Genomic DNA, 22,711 nt, shown 5'->3' with positions numbered 1-22,711 from the left:
TTTCATGGTTTCTTTAATAATTTTGATAAATCTTTGTACATTCTTTATTGCTTTGACTACAATGCTTGAAATCAATCAATCAATATATCAATCAATCAATACATCTTTACAATTAATGTTCCAGTCACTGAACTGATGGATAAATCAGCTGTTAAAAACATTTAAAGAACATCAGATAAGTCAAGATAAATAAAGTGAAATGTTTTCCTCTTAAGCAAAACAAAAGAAAAAAATCAATAAATGAATAGAATTACAAGCTATTGCATGAAAAGGCAACAATTAGCTGAACTGTGTTGGTTCAGTAGTGGAAACCACAGCTTGCATTACCCAAGGTGACCAGCAGATGGAGCATCATCAACAACAGTGGGCCTTGTTTGGTTTCAGTAAAACCAGAGCCAATATGTCTGCAAAGGAAAACTCTTCTCTTTCTAACACAAATTATTGAGAATTTAAGAAAATGTAGGATGTTTTATTTTGTCTTTCAGCTGAAGCGGCAGAATGTTTTTTCCTCCTCCTGGTGACTCCATCCTTCCATCCCCAGGCATATGGGATTGTTTTTCCTTGACTCAGTCACAGTCCAGACTAGAACTGTTTTATTTTTGGCTCCACTGAGTGTCTCACATTTAGCAATCTGTAACATTTTCCAAGCACCTCGCACAGGTTTAGCATGTCAACTGGAGCTGAATCTAAAACAAATTCAGGTTAAATCTGTAGGTTAAAAAAATGTTTAGGTGTAAGGTGCAATAGTTAAAAAAAGGAAAAATAAAAAAAAACTATTTAAAATCATTCGATCAGAGAAATACACTGTATCTATGTTTTTATGACCATTAAGCCATTTATTTCTTAAATGTAGCTTTTAAATAGTTACAATAATTGAATTATTAGAATTTACTTTGTGTAACAATTTTAACTTACTTTATTTTCAATAGCAGCAGATTTAAGTTCCCTTCAAAATAAAATACCCCCCAAATTATTCTGCTGCAGCAGATTTACTTCAATTAAAAACTTAAAAAAGCTAAGTTTAAAAAAAAAACATGACTCTGGTGTGCCGTAATTCTTTTTCTCCCTTTACCAAATATAAACAACATTGGTGTATAATCAATGACTCTTAATACATCCAAATGTGCTTGAAGCTTATTCCAATAATTCACCCCTCTTACCATTATTTCTTTTATCAGTTATCTGACATGTTAAAATATTAAATCTAAATGACAAAACTTACTAATTAACTAAAAGAAATGAACTACAAACCTTGTTTTATTGAAATCGTTAGCAGTCTCCATGAAGCCAAAGAGCTTTGGAGGGATGAAGGAGCTGCACGGGGCTCCAGAGCCTGTGGTTGCAGACCCTTGGCCTAAACGTCAACCCAAATGTTTGCATTCTTCTTCTTCATAGTAGTAGTAGTAGTAGTAGTAATAGTAGTATTACGCTGCACTGTTAGTTATAGGTCTGCACTATGAACCATGAACTTGCTGAGTGTCTGCCTTCCTCCTCTGAGTTTGAGCTGCAGTAAACAGAAGACTCAGTTCATGTGTCTGATCCTGCAGGGGCCCGTGAACAGAGCCCTGGGGGTCAGTGGGACAGTGGGTTGCAGCATGTGACGCTCCTCTAGAGGGGGGGAGGAAGAGGAGGGAAGAGTTGTTGACGCGTTTCAAAGAGTTCCTGTTTTGGAATGTGAGGGGTGCAGAAGGCCGTTCACAGCGCGGGTTCGAACCTGTAACACACGCGGAGCCGCCGCGGGCCATGCGTTTGTCGTGACGGCCACTCTTCCTTCTGCTCTCGCGCCATGGACCTCTTCTCTTTGACGAGCAGCGGCGCCAGAATGTTCCGGGAGGCCATCTCCCACAGGCTGTGGGCCGGACCCGGACCGGAGGCTGACCCGGTCCGCCAGCACCACGACAGACACAGCCTCCGCGCTCACACAGGTCAGTGCAGCGGTCCGCGCCGCCGGGCGGGTCACGCGCGTTTTTAATGGAAACTCCGAACTTCAAGCCGTGAAGTGACAGTCAGGACGCGCTGAGTCCGCCAGCACAGCAACACAGCCAGGTTCTCCAGAAGTCTTCCCTCTCTCCTCGGTTCAGTTCACTGTGTAGAGAACTTTACTAGACCCTGGAGGTTCGGGTCTGTGCCACAGCGTCTGGTGCGCAGTTGGAGCTCTTGCTGCGCTTTTTACAGCACATTTTTAAGAGGAGTCTGCGCCAATCCGGAAACTTTCAGTGCTGCAGGAAGACCCAGCTGAGGAGTCGGTGCAGTTCTCAGGCTCAGAAACCTGCAGAACTCCGCTGCAGGAAGAGATTGCATTATACCCCTAACATGAGTGAAGACCCTGAGTGTCGTTTGCTCCGTGTGTGTTATGCAAGGCTGGCTGCTGAAGCAGACTTCCTGCACAGACAGAGCTGTCACTGCGCTGCCGCTCTGCGCGCTGGCTGGCCTTCCTGATCTGCTGAACTGATCTTTCTGCAGGAGGAAACGGTTCGCTTCACAGGACGCATGCAGCGTCTGAGGCGTTGCAGACTTCACGTCCATCCGGGGGTGGGGGGGGGCAGCAGCTCTGCAGGCTGTCTGCGTGACAGCTGGACTTTCCTTTTGCACTGAGTCTTCAGGGAAACACATTCATCCAGTCCTGGTTTTTAGTCAACCAGGTAAAGGCGCTGAGTCGGCAATAAAGGCCGCACACCAAAATATCACAGCCTACTCTGCCCTGTTGGTACATTTAATTGGCTCCTCTGAAGGCTCAAAAGTTTCAGTGTGGGGGCTCCTGTTTAGAAGTGCAGGGGTGGTGGAGGGTTGGGAGGGGGGGGGGGGGGGGGTCAGCTCATGCTCAGTCACTTCGTGGCTCCTGGGCTCTGTGGAGGCCTTGGTAACTGTTCGATCTAATTAGAGCAAAGATTAATCACATTCATACTCTGCAGCTATGGAAGCGATTCTGTGGCATAATTAAAAATAAAATTCAAAACCAGAAATGCTTTTTCATTTTCTAAATGAAGCTGCATTTGTTGACTCAAAATTAAAATGAAAAATCAATCCTTCAAAATGCGTTTTCATTTTCTTCTTCAACACTGCTTATTCTGTCACTTAATTTAAATGATAATAGAAAATGGTATTTGACATTTCATTTTCTAAAAGTTCTCTGGTAAATGTTTGTCAAAATTCATTTAGAAATGTCTAATTTGACAAATAAAATGGATTAACAGAAATGCTTTTTCCTTTCCAAAATGTAACTGCATCAAATGACTCAAAATTAAAATGAAAAATCATTACTTCAAAATGCTTTTTCATTTTATACTTTAAAACCGCTTATTCTGTGTCATAATTAAAGCGAAAAATGCAAAGAGGGGATTGCATTTTCATTTTAACATCCACCCTGACAAGCTTTGTCTTCGGACCAGCAGCCACCTCGCACCAGCTCAGGCTCCTTCCCTCCCAGAGAGGTGACATTCCATGTCCCAAAAGCCAAGTTCCACACCGGCACCGGCCCCTTTTGAGGTCTCCTATGGGTGGTGGGCCCATGGGAGAGTGGTCCCACGTCGCTCCTTCGGGCTGTGCCCGACCGGGGCCCGTGGGAAGAGCCATGGTCACCAGGCGCTGGCCTGCGAGCCCCAACCCCGGGCCTGGCTCCAGAGTGGGGCCCCGGTGACGCCAATCCGGACGACGTAATCGGGTCCTTGGTGTTTCCTGTCATCAGGGATTCTGATGAAAGGAATGATTGATGATTTATATGTGAAAAAGACTATAAACAGTTACCATATGAAAACTAACGTTTATCTCTAACAGCCACTGTTTGGTATTTTCAGCATTTTTTTTTCTGTTTCTCTCATTATTCGCTTTCAGTCCTTAATTTACACTTTCAATTCAAAATTTTTACTTTTGGAGTTGAGCTAATGTTGGTGGGGGCGGGGGTTTGAGCCTATTGGCTACCGGGACACAATTGACATGGGGTGACAGAGATTATGGTGACATTTTTTCTGCTCCAGAACAGCGTCTTTTGTTGGCGCCGCCTGTGTCACCCCTCCTCTCATGTGGCGTAAAGCAGTAACAATGCTCTCCTGATCTGACCCCACATTAGTGCTCCAGTATGCAGCAGCAGCAGGGGACTTAGCGGCAGGTTTGTCCCGCTTACACTTACTCCCCGTTGCGTCTCTTGAGGTGTATCCTGCTCAGAGGCTGTTCTCTCATACTGTTCATTTCCACCCAAAGGACAGCAGCAGATATTCAGATGAATCAGAAGGTGCAATCTGCTGAAGCTCCAGCTATTTTGACTTTAATCACATTCATTTCCATGAAACCCCTAAACACTTTGTACCAGCATGACTTTTGTCCTGCTTACTATTATAAGACCCCCTGGGGATATTTTCTAGTTCCATCTGGGAAGCATAAGTGGCAGGAGTCCCTGTGGGACGGGAGGAAAGGCATCAAACACCCGATCTCTACTTGAAAAACTTTGGGGATTTGATGTCATAATTGCTCCCTGTGTTTTGAGTAGGGCTTCTGCTTATAACAGAAAATATTGGCAGTTTGTCCCACTGCCACAGCAACGATGCTCTCCACAAAAGAAGATGGAAGAACTGGGTCAGTTTTATCCAAACTCATGAAAGATGAAGCTTAGCAGCTCTGAAGCCTGTGATGAAACAGGAGAGCAGAGCGGGCCAGAACTGTGCCTCATGGTAGGATGCTGTTCTGTAAGGGCCACGGACCGGTACCAGCCTGTGGGTCATATGGTACCGGGCCGCACAGAAAAGATAAAATAACAATTACATATAACAATTAACAATTACATTACTTCCGTTTTATTTATTTCAGAATCTGAAAGATGAAAGAGACGGATTTTTCGTGCACTTTGTCAAACTTTGTATTTGCGGTGTGTCTTATTTTGAAGCCATTTTAAACAATATCATAGCGACCAGAGAGTGTTGCGGGCAGAGAGGATGTTGCTCATGTCATAATTCATGTTTATTGTTATGCTTAGAAAATACCACAGTTTTCATGCAGGTCATATCCTGTCATTTTGTTGTATTTTAGTGTCGGTCACATGTACGTTTGGTCTGCTGATGGAGGTCCGCAGGCTGCAGCCAGGGGAGCTGGCAGCACAGGGAATTGTGGGACATAATCCCCTTTGCCTGCTTTGGTCAAAATAGGGTTGAGCATGGGTGTTTCTTTTTGCCTATGGGTCCTTTCATCTGGCAGTTATGTTGTTTCACCCTTAGTTATTTCTTCCTGTTGTGTGGACTTCTTTTTATCACCATGAGTGTGGGAAGGGGGGAGGGTGATGACATCTGTACGATGTACAGTGCTATGCGTGTCAAAATAAAAGCTCATAGGATGTTTAATAAGGTCTCCCAAATTCACAACAACAGTCGTCTCAGTGGGCTTTGTGCCGGTAATTGTAAGGTAAACATACAATTAAAAATGATCATAAATGCATAGAATTCAATAGGCTAATACTAGAGGTTTAACTAAACAGACTAAACTAAACTGGGCATCCCTGCCCTTAGACCCCCTTCGCGATAAGGAAAAACGGAATTCGCAAAAAACGAAGAAACCTCAGTTCAAGATGCCACAGCTCCAGAAAAGTCCTCCTGAATTGTTAAAAACATTTAATAAGTTAAACAAGACCAAAAAAATCCTTGACAGTATCGGGGAACTGGAGCGAGTGAGTGTGATGTCACACAAACAGAAAATGATTCACTTCCAGCTCCAACCTCATGAAGTCAATTCAGTCTCCACATTTTTTACAATATATGCGCCGCCATGTTGGAGCCAGACGTCATCAGTAGGCCTTGTTAGTTCCAGTCAGTCTGAGTCATTGTTTCTATGGCAACCACTCTTGCCAATTAGGACAGAGCTTGTTGGAAGGCCACACCCGGTTCCAGAGAGCCTGTGAATCCAACATTTTGAATGTTGAACGTCAGACCTCCTACTTTTATTAAGGTATCTGATTGCTCAGTTTACAACTTGAATAACTTGCACTACAGAAAAAATATCACAAAAAAGGAGGATAATCAAAAATTAACAAAAGGTATAGAAGGAATAATGGTAATTCTGACCAATAGAATGACTAACAGCTGTTTGTTTTCTCTATAAAGGTCTGCGAAATTTTGGCTCTTTAGAGCCAGCAGGTACTTCCTGTTTGGAACGCCAGGGGGGAGGAGTCACTCAGTCCATGGGGTCTTATACAGTCAATGTTTAGTATCACCTGAGTGATGAGTTTGCAAATGATCAGATGGAAGTGAGCCAGCAGGAACGAGGATGATGAGCATGATGAAGACAGCAATTAAATGGGGAATAAAACAAAAAGGCATTAAAAGCTGAGCTTAAATCCGTCCGACTTCAGAAGGCACATCCATGCCTCTTTCACTTCATCAGCGTGCTGTAAAAACCAGACAAATGTTAAGAGAAGCTGCCAGTCCTCCACAGCAGCCAGGGCAGAAAAATGGGCTGAGTCACCACAGAGTATCATACTCAAATGTCAATCAATGTTCATTCTGTTGTCGTTTTCGTGTCTAAATAACGCTCACACTCCAGCCAGAGTTCATTTGTTTTTTTCTAAATAAGACGGCGGCGTTCACTGCGGTGCTGCAGGCAGCACTGAGCAGGATGTCGGGTGAAAGTGGCCTAATGAAAGGTAATTATGTGATCTTCTGAGTGACTCAACTGCTTATTTTAGCGCCTCGTCACTTCAGCTGCAAGAGCGCCTAGTCTTTGTAAACATGCAGGTGATAATTTCTCATCTTAAGGAATCCAGCCTGAAGTGATGCGAGCTGCAGATTTCACAGGAAGCAGCTTGTAAGTGCAGATTCTAGTTTACAGCTTTTTGAGTTTCAGCTCTTAGTTTGGCTGTTTGGACGATTCCTCTCAGCTTATCAAAAGCAGAATTCCTTTAAGAAATCATGACATCCTGGGCTCATGTGATGCACCTTCAAAAGTCTCTTTTTTTGTTTTAATACATTTTATTTTCATTTTCAAATAGATAAAATCACAGACAAGCAAAAGAAAGAGTTCAGGTGCTCTTTTGGCCATTACAAAATAGAATGAAAAAGGAAAAGTACATAAATAATTGCCAGTTACATTCTATTCAAAATGGATTTAAAGGCCATCCAAATAGAGAAAAGAAAAAGAAGAAAAACTACACAGTTTCCTTTTGGAGACATTGAACAGAAGACAAACACTTCAGTTCCCCATCTTTCCTCTGAATTCATTTATAAATGGTGTCCAGAGTTTATTGTGAACTCCGGCGGTCCTGACATGCAAAAGTCTCATTTTTTGATTAAGTGTAGCAATGTGTAAAAAACCTCCTGATGTTTGTCTCCATGATTTTAAAGTCTGATTCTTTCCATCTATTCTAAAAATGTTTCCAGTGGTCTTTTCTGTTTCCAAATCAAAAACTTGTGTTGTTTTATATGACAGTTTCTGCAGAGCAGCAGAAGTTCATTAGAAATTCACCTAAGGGGGGAACTGTTGGTGTGGAGCAACCCCACCCCCCTTCCCTTCCCCGTTTCTTGCGGCCTGCCTAGAATATTTTCTACGTTACAAATACGATCCTTCTGACACTTTTTGAGTCTTTTTCAAACTTTTTTGGTCTGTTTCTAAATGACGAAATACTCAGAAATGCCATTTTTAGCTTAAGTTTCTTTAAATGTGTCCTTCATCATCAAAAAAATGCCTCAACATGTTAAAAACCCCAAAAACACCTTTTTAATAGAAGTGGGTCTGTAAACTAGGTTACCACTCTAGTGCTGCGTTGGCTAACTGAGCGGATGCTGCTGGTTCTTCTTGATCGAGGAAAGTACAGAAAAACTTGTTTTTTAGAGCCCAATGAGGTTACTGTAGTCTCTCACTGATCAAACACCTTAAGAAAAGCCTTGATTTTATTTGAATGCAATGAATCCTGTAACATTTTTAAATTTTTAAAGAAGTTGAATAACTGAATGCTGCTTTATCATTTGAAACTGTTTAAGAAATAAAAGTGAAATCCCAGACATAACCGTCTTTCTTAACTTCCCGTGGAGAAGCTCTTGGCACTGCAGCTGTTCATGGCTGAGCTGTGTTTTCAATGCAAAGACGACGCATCAGGTTGTGGAGAGTCGTCTGTTTTGTGTTGGATGCAGATGGATGTGAAAGGATTTTTCCCTGGAGCTTCTCTTGATTGATGAGCGTTACAGATTCTGGTGACATGGATCTTTTGTAAATGAATTCATCAAAACAGTTTACAGATCATTTTTATGAATGTTATAATGCGGATAAGTTAGCAGGACTACTATTTCTCGGTCTTTTAGATTTTATTTGTTATAATAAAATATGTGTAGGCAGAACTAAAAAAAAGAAAAGTAAATACCTGCATATGACTATGTGAAAAATGTACAGTTGACTACAGAGAATGCATTAAACATTTTAGAATCACATTTTCAGCATTATTACGGTCGGCACACATTCAGCGCTTTAATGCACGTGGGAAGTGGCTGTGCACATTGACAGCAGCATCGCTGAAGACATTCAGCTGGCGAAGGCAGAGGTGTTGAACAAAGGGAGCCTTTCACCACACTTACTGCCCCACATCTCCAACGGCAGAAGCAGAAGAAACCACACACACCACAACGTGCACGACGGTCAGTTGTTGCTGTGACAACAGATGTGTCACAAGAGCTCAGGAGAAATGTTGCCAGCTCTCTTTTCCAACTCATTCTTCTGATAATCACATGTAGTTTTCAGAAACATTTAGCCCAAGTTTTTTATGGTTCAGGTTGTAGATTTTAAAAAAAATTCTGAGGCTTTTAGGTTCAGATATAATCAGACTAGTCTTGTTTCATTGCTGTAGCATCTGAACTGTAGTTATTGGCCTGTACACCTGGTAAGGATCCCACCCCAAACACTTTTTGATCTACACTCGGGGGCCACTTTATTAGGGACACCTGTCCAACTGCTTACTAACAAAAATTCCAATCAGCCAATCACATGGCAGCAACTCAATACATTTAGGCTGTAGACAGGGTCCAGACGATCTGCTGTAGTTCAAACAGAGCAACAGAATGAGGAAGAAAGGTGATTAAAATGTCTTTGTCATGGCTAGCTTGACGAGACAGACCCAGACGCTGGAACCCGGAAGGAAAACACAGGTGAGTTTAGAGGTGAGAAATAAAGTTTATTTCTCTTGGTCCAGTGTGGTAGATGGCGTAGCAGAAGACCAGATTATGGCTCGTGGTGTGACTGGAGGTTAGTCCGTGGCTCGTGGCGTGACTGGAAGTTCGGCAGAGGCTCGTGGCGAGACTGCAGGTAGGCTGAGGCTTGAGGAGTGTAGATGACTCAGGTGACCACTGGTGGCAATGATGTTCTGAGAATGAGGCAGAGGGCGAGACTTTAGGCAAAGGCAAAAGTACATGAACTAGAAAACTAGCAACCAAACTATGCACCATTAGGGGCAACGACTTGGCGATGAATACTGGAACTGGATCTCCTTTTGAAGGCTGGCAGGTGATGAGATGAGTGGTCACAGCTGTGTCGGATCAGGAACCAAGCAGAGAGGGGAGGGGGAGGAGAGCTGACAGAGGCACCATGACAGTCTTTGAACGTGGCATGGTTGTTGGTGACAGATGAGCTGGTCTGAGTATTTCAGAAACTGCTGTTTACTACTGGGATTTTCACCCACAACCATCTCTAGGGTTTACAGAGGATGGTTTACAGAGGATGGTCTGAAAAAGAGAAAATATCCAGTGAGCTGCAGTTCTGTGGGCAGAAATGCCTTGTTGATGCCAGAGGTCAGAGGAGAATGTACAGACTGGATCCAGCTGATAGAAAGACAACAGGAACTCAAAGAACCACTGGAACCAACCGAGGTCTGCAGAAGAGCATCTCTGAACGCACATCACGTCCAGCCTTGAGGCAGATGGTCAGAAGACCACACCGGGCACCATTCCTGTCAGCTAAGAAAGGGGAAACTGAGGCAATGGACTCAAATGGTCTCCACAGTCTCCAGATCTCAACCCAATAGATCACCTTTGGGATGTGGTGGAACAGGAGATTGGCACTATGGATGTATAGCCGACAAATCTGTGTCAAATGTCAATATGGATCAAACTCTCTCAGGAATGTTTCCAGTACTTTGTTGAATCTATGCCACCAATGATTAAGGCAGTTCTGAAGGCCAAAGGCGATCCAAAGATGTACGGGGAAAACAACGACGTACATGGATCTATTTGTCTGCAAGTGGATGCATTGGAATGGAGCGAGCAGGAAGTTTGTGGCCCAGCCAGCATATTCTACCTCACACATACACAAATAATCTTTTTTTCTGATTCACAACCATTAAAAAAATGAGAAATGAAGTTTTAAACTTAACTTTCTTTATATATGTACTCCATTATGAGAAAAATGGCACAAGAACATGCTAAACATGAGTCATTAAATTGCCTTTTGTGTACAGTTTTACTGTACTGAATTTTAAAATGTTTTTTTAAATTTTAAAAACTCGGCTCAAGAACAGTTTTTGCTATCATCTCAATACCTTCTCCTCCTTGCAGCTGATCTCCTCTGCTCCTCTGTGATGGACTGCTGGTTTCAGAGGTCGCTCTTTCTGTTAATGAGAGGCAAGCCACCAAAAGGTGGCAGGAGTGAATGAGAAGCAGGGTTTTTATTACTACCATTAGTGCCACACAAGGGCTCATTCCAACTCCAGTCCATAGTTTATCACCTGCTCAGCATCACAGATCCTCCCTGGAGAGCATTCCTCATTATTTCATTAATCTGGAGATGATTACATATTAATGAATGAACACTGAGCAGTGCACATGTTGATGTAGCCCATCACACGACTTCATCATTATTCTCACAGAGAGTGTGAATCATGGAAGCTCCAGCAAACATGTGACAGTCATCACCAGTGACTGAGCTGGAAAGAAAGTGTAGAAAAAAGTTCACCTCCATCAAAAAATAATGTGCCACTAAATACCGTATATCTGTTATTTTGAAAAGGTTGGGCAGGTGGTAGGTACAGGAAGTGATGTTGTAGGTTTTGCCAAACCAGACGTACTCTTCCTCTGCACCCTCGCCTCGTGTCTTTAAATCTTAAAGGAGGTGGGAGTGGTTTGAAGCCTGCCAAAATATGTACCCGAAAGTAACCCTTTAGGGTTATAAGCCTTCTGCAGCACAACTGAAGGCCTGGCTCATGGGCACCCTAAACTTTAAGTTTTAGCAAAAAGAAAGGTTTTAGGGTTGCAAGAGAGATGGAGTCTCCTTCCTGAACGGACAAAGGGAACTGTTTCCACAAAAGAGGAGCCTGAACGCAGAAAGCTCTGCCCCCCCCCCCCCCCCCCCCCCCGGTTCTATCTTTGGAAATATGAGGAACAAATAGTAAACCTCCAGTCTGAGAACAAAGTGTTCGGTTTAGAAAATATGGAATGTGAGCTTTTTAGAATAAAGTGTTTTCATGAAGAGCTTTATGTCTTAGTAAAGTAATTTTGAATTATTTCTGCTTTTACCGGTATAGTGTTTACTAACACGTGTGTGCCACCTACAGTTGGAATAGTCTTGGTCTGAAATCTTAAAGTGGTTCATATCTTGGTATTGGTCAAGTTCAACCCGGTTTAACTTTCAACACATATTCAATGGCTGCATGTTTTGTAAGTAGAGCTTGAAACGTATCACAGAAACATGCATAGTGGTGTGTAAATGTGAGAGTTTTGAACGCGGATGCCCAGAACGCATATATTTGACTTTATATGACATAGACTTTACATCGGAAGTGGTCACTTGAACATGCATTGAATAGGGCATTGTGAACGTAGCTTCAGTCTTCTTCAAAAACGACTCCAATGGTTTTGAAAGTTGGTTTGATGGCCAAAATAAAATGCCATCCAATGGGATTATATTGTTACAGAGTGAATCACTAAAGCTCTCAAGTCCAAAAACAGCACCTCCTATTTTATCTGAGTTTAGGAAAAGAAGATACGCTTGAAGTCTTGTATGTTGGGAGACATTTTCTGGTTTAAGAGACAGGTATAGCTGAGTGTCATCAGCATAACAATAGAATTGTACGATGTGCTGCCTTATGGAAGCATGTTTGGACTAAACAGGATAGGACCAACCACAAAGCCTTGTGGAACACCAGGACTGACTGATGTGAGAAGAAAACTCGCCATTTATACGAACAAACTTGAATTTATCAGATAAATATAACTTAATGCAGGTAAAAGCAATGGTAATATAAATGACATGTTCCATTCTGCAATAAAATGTTCTGATCAGTTGAGTCAAAAGCAGCATGGAGGCCCAACAGAATGAGAACAAACACAAGTTCAACATCTGCAGGCTGGTGGAGATTATTGTGACCTTCAGTAGAGGCTTCTCAAGTCTATTATGTGCTCTAAATCCACTAAAAGATCCTTTCTGTTCAAATGATCACAGAGTTGATCTGTTTTATCAGGAACTTTAGAAAATAACAGTCAGATCAGATGTCAGCCTATTTAATCTCAATTATATGGATCATGGGTGGACTTTATGAGACGATGGTAGAATTGGAGGGGTCAGCGGCTTCACTAATGGTCTTGACTGAAAAACCTCCAAGGCTCTTTAAAAGCTTGAGGATAGATCTTTGTTGCATGGATTGCTGTGATATTTTCTGTTTACCCTTATAAATCCCAGAGAACAAAGCCCGGTTATCAGTAGAAAAAGAGAAGTCTTTAAGAAGAAAACCCGTCAGTATAAAGTGGTGTTCCTCAGTACTGGTTATCAGCCTCCGTCTTCCGTTCACTTTTTGCATGTTTCCGTGCTCCAGCACACCTGATTCAAATGAGTCATTATCAGGCGTCTGCAGAGCTTCACAGAGAGCTGATAAACTGGATCACGTGTGCTGGAACTGGTACATTAGTAAAACATGCAGGGCAGAGGGAGCTGAGGGGCCAGATTAATAAAGAAAAACTGAATATTAACTCAACCTGAAAGATCATCAAGCCAGGCTAAAAGCTTCATGGCTGCTACACTGACATTTAAGCTCAATGCAGTTTACCTGCCAGCATTTTCTGAGCACACATGACAGACAAAAGATGACAACAAAAACACGAGTTAGGAGCTTAAGTCAGCTCTCATTGAACTTACAGAGAGACTGTTGAAGCATCCCTCTTTTTCGTTGAAAGCAGCAGGAATTTGCCACAATCTGAACCTGCTGCTACACAATGCAGACACGGTCAACACAGACTTTTTTCCCCCTGTAACACCTTTCATTCTGCACCGGGTTCGTCACTATGGAAACAGTCATGTCCACGCTGTAGGAATATTAATTGAAGTGAGTGTGCATTTGCATGGACACATGGATCACAGTGCAGATCAGCTTAAACGTGGACAGTGTGGAGGAAGAAAGTCATCTGCATGTTAAAGGATGCAGGACACACCCCTGAACAAGCAGCACTGCTGGGGTGTGATTAGTCGCCACCGGGAGAGCGTTAACGGGTACCGGGCAGATCCAGATCCTCCTGTTCTGACATGGACACACACACACACATGCTCTAAAGTGCAGCTCAGCAAAGATTGCCATATTGCTGAGTGCTGTAAAGGCCATCCCTTGAGGGCTGGGACTGTAATGAGGAGCTTGGTGGTACCGAGTGTTGGTCAAGGAGGAATATTATCTATTTCTGTTTAAATTGAGGACTCCACCATACTTCTGCAGTTTTTTGTTTTTGTTTAGTTGTTATTTGTGTTATAGAATGACTGCAGTTTTTATATATATATATATATATATATATATATATATATATATATATATATATATATATATATATATATATATATATATATATATATATATATATAATGAAATATTTGTCTCCACATTCTTTAGGCACTGTTTGCACTTTGTTGAGTTACTTTCATAAAGTCTCTTATACTCTCAGACTGTTGATCAGACAGTTTGACATTTGCTTTTGTTTATTAAGGTGGGTTAGTTACATCCTTCTGCAACCTGGAGTATAAGATGTAATTTAAAAAAACTTTGTGTACAATTGAATTTCTGTGGGATGATGACATTTGAGATATTTAAAAGTTTAAAGAAAAACATCTCTGCTTCATTAAAGAGTATGGATGACAATAAGAACAGTTACTAATTAAAATACGGAAATTGTATAAAGGTTTAAAAGGATTTACAGGGTTATAACTGGAGCGAAAAATATGAATTTAGTGGTTTTACCTTCTCAGAGCAGCATGCAGTCAACAGCTTCTAGACAGATTTTCAGTGCAAAAACTGAAACTTAGGAAAGTGAAAAGACCCGATTGTCTAGAAAAAAAAAATTTCTTGCAAGAAAAATAATTGTATTAAGAAAGTTTTTCAACTAGAATTTGTTTCTTAAAATGAGAAATCCTGGTAAGACCATTCTTCTTACCCTGTCGGCAGGTTTTTTTTATTTACTATACATTAGGGGTTTGTAGTAGGTTTAGGGGATGTCATCTGGACTTGGCTTAAAAGTTAGAAGACGTTTCACCTCTTATTCAAGAGGTTTTGTCAATTATGAATTAGCTGGTCGAAGAGCTGGTGTATATGCGCTCATGGGGTAGGAGTCAGACCTAAAACTGGATGGTATTGTCAACTTAGCCTACATGGTTTCGGGTCGTTAAGAGTCCTTTGTCCTCAGCTGGGGGTTGGGGAGCCAGTGACTCCCTCCCCAAACTGGTCGTCTCTTTCAGCTGTTAACGACCCAGTTGGAACTGGTTTGGTTTGTTTAGGTTTCAAAACACTGCCGTAGATGGATGGAAGAATAAACCTGAGACCACCATTCTTATTAAGAGAACCTGGATGAATTAGAGTCTTCATAGACATATACATTAGAGGTGTAGTATTTAATAAATTTATATTTCTACAATGTTAATTAAATCAACCCATACTATTATTAAATCATTTCAAAATGGACTAAATCAATTATAATCGATATTGGAGACTACCATACAGATTGAGACATGGTAGGTTTATTTTACTATAACATAAAAACGACCATCAACGCGGACAACACACATGATGTCAGCAAAAAACTGATCAAGCCTTCAATGTGTGGAAACACATTGAATTTACTGACATTAGCAGTGCAACAAAAATGGCTAGTAATATCTGAGCTATCCAGTGATATAGTTTAGATCCAGATTCCAGCTCAGACGAGGAAAACAAAGACGTACACAGATCTATTTGTCTGACAGTGGATGCATCAGAATGGAGCGGAGCAGGAAGCTTGTGACCTACCCAGCGTATTTTCAACATCACAAATAAGCTCTTTTTAAAACTGCATTTTTTCTTTATATATGCCTTCCCATCAAAAAATGCCACAATAACATGTTAAAAACCCCAAAAAACCCTTTTTCATCAGAGTGGGTCTTTAACATTCCTCCTGCAGAAACGCTCATTGATTCAGACCACTTTTTTCAATGTTAGACCCATAATTCTAAAAAAAACTCTGCTATTAAGGAATTTTATGTCTCTCTACCTCTGACTTAGTTGCAGTAGCGGTTTTCTCGATCCAGGAAGAAATGTGCTGTTTTTGCCTGCCTTTCAGAGCAGAACTGTTGAGCTGAGATGGAAACCGGACAGCTGCAGGACAGGATCACTGGTTTTCCTCCAATCTCAGCTTTGACTTCATGTACTCTAACTTTGGGAGCTGAAAAACCGAACTAATTATATGACAAGCTGTAATCACAATTCCATTTAAACTTACAGGTCGAGTCATTGTTAACCTGTGACAGCCGGCTGCATCATCCGTCTGTGTCCTCTGTGTTGCTCTGTCTGTGTCACAACACATTCTGGTTTCACACCTGACAGTGAAGGGGCAAAGCAAATGCTTTGAAACAGGCCTTCACCTGTTTGCCGGATCACCTGATTGGAGTTCTGATTTGACAAGTACAGTTTTGAGAATGCGCACGTGTGTCTTTTGCAGCAATGCATGAACTGTGCTGGAGGACTGCTGGTTTTTACCTCCCGCTCTGTCAAAAGGTTATTTCTAAAGCTTTTGATGTTCCATCATTACCACCATAAGCTCTCGCTGTGTCAGAAAGAATGCTCTTTGTGTAATTTGACCTAAAAAAGGATCAGAACTTGACAGCTTCATCATCTGCCTTTGTATCATCTGGTGTTCTGTAGCTGCTGACTGATGGCGTGCAGCACCTGCAGCATGGCTGTGGTGCAGAGCTATAACCTCCTCTACTGTTTACAAGAGGGCTTTCTAAAAATAACAGCTGGGGAAGGCTATATTCAGCCAGACAGGGAGAATGAGGAGAGAATGAGGGAACAGACCCAAAACCAGTTGCTTGTGTATTCTATCAGACCATGAGGGAATGTGTTCCGGGGAGCTGATTGCCTCAGTTTTTCGTGGCGGCATTGGAAGTGAAGGGGAACTAAATATTTAGCGGCCATGATTCATACTCAGCAGATTGCCTGGGTACAGAACACAGCAGGCTTTTATTATCATTCTGCGTTTGTCTACATTCATTCAGATTTATTACTGGGAAACACTTTCAGAGTACAACCCTCTCAAACTGTGTACTATGTCTGTTTTTCTGGCCATCTTTGGTATTTTGTGTCCTTCATCTGCCAGGGGGGTAGTGCAGGATGCATGTCCTCCAAACATGTTCAGGGTTTTTGTTTTCATTCTTAAATCCTGCGCACTAAGCTGTAATGAGGACAAAGTTTCCCTCAGAAAGTGGCCGTTGTGCTTTTGGATGCAGTGTTGTCTGCTGGTTTCTGCTGAGAAGGTGAGACCTCTCGTAACTGTTCACATCCCAGCCTCCAGCTGAGAGGCAGCTTTTCTTTGTGGAGCAGATCTTTTCAGGAACAGCCCCCAGCTCAAACACTTAACGGTGCTGTAATGAACCATTTGTGGTACGACAATGAGGAGGGAAAGTTTGTTTTGTTTTGCTGAAAGCGGATGATGCCTAGAGATTCTTCTATTATTTTTCAAGCTGTTTCCATAGTTTCTGTAGAATGGTACCAGGGTGGATTTGCCCCTCCTGGTTCCTCCTCCTGAGAGCTGTGGTTGAGCAGAAATGTGCATGTGAGCTTCAGCTGCTCTATAATCTGTCAATGCATCCTTTGTGACTCCTAAACAAAAATGAAGACATAAAAAAACAACCAAAACACAGTTTTATGCGGCCATCACTGCTGCCAGAGCTGATGTTCAGCTCACACTGAAAACATTTATCACTTTATCGATTTAAAGAGTCTGAATTACTTTCTTTATTCCCAGGATTTTGAAGATCCTTCATATATTGAGCCTCTCAGGAGTCAGAACAGCCATGAAGTGAGAAATCTCCTGCTTCATTATTGTCTGACAGCAGATTATCAGAGCTCTGTGAAGCTGAACCCGGGTAGCTAACTGATCCAGCTGTCAGAGCGGCACCGTCACTGTTTAGCCGTCTGCAAGGACAACACCACACTGGGGCTTTTATGCATTTCCATGGTAACCATAGATGTCGAAAGGCTACCCTGAAATGTTTCCTCACAAACTGCGGCTGGTCTGGTTTTTGTTCCAGCTTTGTGTGAAACTGCATTTCACAGCTTTAGCATGTTCTTGTGGCAAATGACATTTGCATATTTTGGTGACCGCTGCTGAGACGCAGACTGAGAGCGCCCCCAGGCTGAAATCCAGCCAAGGGTCTCCACTGAAGCAGAAGTCTTCTTCTTTTGGGAAGAATACAGCAGGAACGTCTGGTAGTTTCTTTTTTTGATAAATATTGACAAATTAAAAAAAAACTTCATAAGATGTGAAGTGAATTAAAAGTGTTTATACCCTTATGAGGTACCCTTAAAATAAAACCCATTTTGATCCAACAATGTAAATTCCCTCAACGATTTAGATGAAGATGACTCACAGAAGTTCAGTTTGTGAGTTTTAGACTTATGAACCAGATTGTTTGTAGAAAAGCAGAACTTTTCCCAAAACAATAGATGTTGCTGATTTTTCTAAGAAGTGGAGGGATACTGCCCTAATGGTTGAATGCCTTTTTTCCCTTTAACTTTGGGGTGTTGTCATCTACTGAGCCCGTGACCTGACATGGTTAAAATAATAAATATCTCGTTCCCACAAAATAATATTCCGTTCCCACGCATTAATTCATTTGTGCAAACGAAATTAAGTCATACATAAACACGGATGTAAGCAATATTTGGATTTACAACAGATACCTTTACATTTCTGTCTGTGCGTGTCTCATTACATTGCATGGAAGATGTTTAAAGATCAAATTTATTTATTTAAAAAAGCAAAAAATCATCGGTAATCATGTCTCCATGTCTGGGTTCATTCACATACGCACTCCATCCTGCTGCAAAAGCCGCTTTCTGTTGCTACTTCCGTGTCTTTGTGACCCACATTCTTCAAGAGGGGAAAAATAAAAACAAGAATGATTGATTTATTATTGTCTTGATGAAAATAAGAAATATATCATAAGATTTAAGATGCCCAAGCTTGCTGCTTCGCCATACCGGACATGGCTCCTACGAGCTCCGGCCCGCCGAAGAGTTTTTTTGCTTGTCATGCTGGCATTCGGGCAGCTCTGGTATGGGATATTGTAGTCGAATTACCGAATAGGTATAATAATATTCAGGACTTATCTTTTATTAACATACTCGTTAGCAATCGCTTTACATCCGAAGGCTAGTAGGCTAAAATAAATAAATTTGATTTCTTAACATCCTCCGTGTCTTCCATGCAATGTAATGAGACACACACAGACAGAAATGTGAAGGTATCTGCTGTAAATCCAACTATTGCTCACATCTGTGTTTATGAATGATGACGTGAATAATTATTTTGTTCATACAAATAAATTAAAAGGTGGGAACGAGATATTTATTATTTTACTCATGTCAGGTCACGGGCTCAGTAGTCATCAAACATCGTTCAGGCAAAACGATTCCAATTCTTTAATGTTTCATTTTAATATAAATTGCTGGAATCTGCAAAAACGCCGTTCTTACTTTTTTCCCTTTTTCAAAGCCTAACAGCACAGCGGGTCAGAAACTAACAAGCTTAAAGACGACAGTGTCTTCGTGCAGGTTGGGATAAGCTTAAACTAAACAAGAACGCCCTTAAAAAAGCAGTCTATCATTCTGTGCTATTACAAGTGGAATTTGTTCACCCTCTTTACAAGCACTGGTTAAATATTGAGAGGTGTGTCTGCAAACTGTAAAGGGGAAATGAAGCAGCTTTTGCATTGCTGCATCACAAAAAACAACACACACCTTGTGTGTAGAGTGGCGTTACAAAGCTCGCTCCGGTGCCCTGAGATGACCTCCAGATGAACAGCGGTCATGACATATCAGCGCTTCAGAGTCGAGCATAAAAACAACTGTTAATCCACAAGACGTCCTTATGTATTATTTTCAATGACATTCTGAATAATTGATCAGGGACGCGTTTGCTGGCTGGTTTTTAAAAGAATTCCACATCTGTTTCAAATCTCCCCATCATACTGCCTTAATTGAACCTGACAAAGTTTTTCTTTTGTTTATTTGAAGTGCTTTTCAAGACAAGACTGCCTTTGTCTGTTGATGACTTGTCATTAGTGTGGACATGCCGCCTTAGCAATCAGACATCCGCTGCTGGTTTCCAAGTTGTGTTTCTCTGATTACAGCTAATGCAGACCTGTGAAGAGCTAAACCACTACTGCCACAACTGCATAGTTAGCAGAGGTGGCATTCTTTTAAAAAGACTGGACGGCTGAACTCTACAAAGACGTTTGAGGCTAAACCTGTAAATGCTTCTTGTGTTGTAAACGTCAGCGGATGCAGCGTTCTTTGATGCACTTCAGAAAAACTGTTGTCATGGTAATTGGTAAAGCATCGTCTTTACGGAGGTCGAGTGGTAGTTTGTCCTGAAACCGGGTCATGCCAAAACTCTAAAAGATGGAACCCAATGCCATCCAGCTTCACACTCAGCATTGAGGTTTTGGTTCCTAAATGCACTTGTAACTCCATCTCACCCATTGATTGTAAACAAGAGCTAGACAGAGTGAGTGTGATGTCACCCATAGAGAACGGTTTACTTCTGGTTCCAACCAAATGAAGTCACTTCAGTCACCACTTTTGTGCCATGTTGGAACCAGACGACATCAGTGAGCAGTGATTGGTCCGAGTCGGTCTGAGTCATCATTTATATAGAACCACTCCCGCCAATATGGGACAAATACTTTTATTGAGGCATCTGATTGGGTTGTTTATAACTTGAATAACTTGCAATTAAGAAAATATATCATGGAGAAAAAAAAGAGGATTATCAAGAACATGTTAAAAAAGTATCAGAGCAAGAATGGTTTTTCTGACCAATAGAATGACTGAGTAACAGCTGTTTATTTCTTCTACAGAAGTTCATTGGGTACTTCCAGCGGGTACTTCCTGTTGGAACATCGGGGCGAGGGGAGGGGGGGTGTCACTCAGTCCAGTCACACACTCAGATGTGGGATAACTAATGGGATTCTACCTTTAGGAGTAAAACGTGCTGGTCATAAACAGAGTGACCTCCGTAATAAGTTTAGCTTTTCTAAAACTCCAAACGCTTTGGAATGCGCTGGCATCACACCGTCCTTTGATGAAAGAAAAATCAATGAGCTGCTCAGGTCACATTTCTGTCTGAATGTGGCTTTAATGTAAATGTCACCCCTCCTTGATGTGCAGCGCTCCTAAGCCCCAGAGATAAACAGCCTCTCTATGATCCATGGTTTGAGATGGACGGAGGTGCCCGCCTGAAGGTGCGGTTAAGGAAGCTTATTAACCCTGAACAGCAATGGAAAGACATTCTTGATGGCTTCAGGTCAAACATCTCAGCCTCCTTTCCTTTTTGGCTTCTCTCACAAGACCAGTCATCAATGCTTAAAAACAGGATCCCCAAGGTAAAGATGACTGGTTCTCCTCTTGAGGTTAAAAGCTGCTTGACAGCCTTCGCTTTAGTCCCAGGAGTCTCCTTAATCTTCTGTCTTGTCGTTTGCTTCTATCCTTCATCTGATGGATCTCAATATTCCAGCTTTCCTTTGCCTTCATCTCCATGCCCTCACTCAGCCCCCAATCTCCTTCCTGGCTCACTTCCATCTCTCTCTTCCCATTAACCCTTTCATGAACTGGAGTCTCTGAACTGCTCATCTGCACGGTGTCGGATGTTGTGATTTGTTGACCACTGTTTCCTTCATTCATTTCCTTGCATCCATTTTATCATTCTCTCTTTGCTAATTCTCACAGATTCTCCCTGGAAAGGTAGGAAAACATCTAAAATGTCCAAATATTCCCTCATCGACTGCTACCCTCTCCATCAGCTGTCACCATCTTGCAACATCCATCTTTTAACCAACCAGCACATAGCTCTAAACCCTCCCTTCTCCTCCATATCCACCCTGTGGTTCAGCCCCCGCTTTGCTTCCTTTGCCTTTTTTTTAGCAAACCCCACTTCTCATTTGAATCCATCTCCTCCTCCCCCTCCTCTTAGGCTCACAACCAGAGCGCTGATGCCCTAATGGGGGTCAGAGCGGTTTCTGTCAGCCGTGAGAGGCGACAGGAGGAGGAAGCCAAGGTGAAGCGCTTTCGACGGCTGTGGTGGCGCTACGCGGCGGGGCAGGGAGGAGAGAGAGGATGGCAGAGCGAGGGGAGGACAGTGTGATGAAGAGAGAGCAGGAGGACAGAACAGAGAGAGAGGAAGGGGGTCCGGCGCTCATCGCTCTCATTGCTGGCTGGCTCGCTCACAGTTGACGAATGAGCTGTCTCCCCACAGCGCTGGGAAACGGCAGCTTGTGACAAGCTGGGGAGAGAGGAACATGAATGTAATGCGAACCTTGCCTCGTTTGCTTTCAGACACCGGCCAGAAGAAGACCCCAGAAAAGAAGGATGGGAGGCGCATGTCGTTCCAGAGACCCAAAGGGACCATCGAATATTCAGTGAGTAACCTGCAGGCAGCTGTGATGTGGCTGCGAGCTGGTGCCGTGTGATGTTTCCGTGCTGCTCTGCTTGTCCTGCTGCCTGTGTGTGTGTGGACGTGTCGTCTCGGTGGCTCCGATTAGCTCCAGCAGTACAGGTTTGTTTCCAAACGCCTGCTCTTTGCCAAAAGAGAACTGTGAGGGTTTCTGGTTTGGTCAAACACGCGTCCCCCCCCCCATAGAACTGTTTACAGAAAGTGTGTGCGTGCGCATGTGTAAACAGAAACAGAAAGCTGGTGGGAACCTGTGCAGCAGTGCAACGCACAGCTCCGTTCGGCATGATTATGCATGGGAAGGTGAGCTGTGGCAGCCGGACCACAACAAGCCTTCAGAGGCAGGGAGGCTGGCAGCAGCTCCGTTTGTTTTTCTACTTGTTCTCCGCTCTGGAAAGAAGTGAGCGTTCCATCACACAAAGCTTTTGAATGACCTTCCAACTGCATTGTCATCGCTATTGATTTTGCTGTTGTGAGGGAGAGGAAGGAGAGGGGGAAGACTCCAGCTCTGTGGTATGGAGTGAAAACGGAGCTGTCTTTGCTCCGTCTGTTGTGTTCTTCAAATGACCCTCAAATGCAGCTGCAGTCAGACTTCTCTTGCTGGCGGTTTTTTTCCGTGGCAACAGCGAACAGTGGGAGAGCGGCGGCCTGGTGCCGGCCGTCTGTGGTCTTCTGCTGGGAGAGGACAAGATAGGCGGGCGGGAGGGAAGGGTCAGTTGGTCCCGTCTCTGCGCCCCACGCCTGCTGATCTGGCTGGTTTTCTCCACACGCTGCTTGAACAGCTGCAGTAGTTCTTGACCCCA

General features: G+C 42.6%; 1 protein-coding gene and 1 long non-coding RNA gene across 16 annotated transcripts in view; one reads left to right on the top strand and one right to left on the bottom strand.

The window, feature by feature from the left end:
- oxr1a (oxidation resistance 1a) overlaps nt 1-22,711 on the top strand; it is a 203,846-nt gene that overhangs the window by 122,740 nt on the left and 58,395 nt on the right. For 9 of the 15 annotated variants that reach the window (XM_078933866.1, XM_023964503.1, XM_023964498.2 and 6 more), the window contains exon 4: nt 21,794-21,876. In XM_078933866.1, coding sequence (XP_078789992.1) covers nt 21,794-21,876 — 83 coding nt within the window. Of the gene's footprint in view, nt 1-1,409; nt 1,926-21,793; nt 21,877-22,711 lie in introns of those variants that run through there. The other 6 variants (XM_078933874.1, XM_078933873.1, XM_078933871.1 and 3 more) reach the window with 1 other exon arrangement.
- LOC144984644 (uncharacterized) lies at nt 4,402-10,484 on the bottom strand. Its single transcript, XR_013648470.1, has 2 exons — nt 9,405-10,484; nt 4,402-9,325 (listed from the first exon to the last, which is right to left on the bottom strand). It is a non-coding gene; the product is annotated as an uncharacterized LOC144984644 (long non-coding RNA).

This window comes from Oryzias latipes, chromosome 16, assembly GCF_053564925.1.
Source record: "Oryzias latipes strain Hd-rR chromosome 16, Olatipes_Hd-rR_3.1".
In the NCBI taxonomy this organism is placed as follows: domain Eukaryota; kingdom Metazoa; phylum Chordata; class Actinopteri; order Beloniformes; family Adrianichthyidae; genus Oryzias; species Oryzias latipes.
This window is presented reverse-complemented; position numbering and strand designations above follow the sequence as displayed.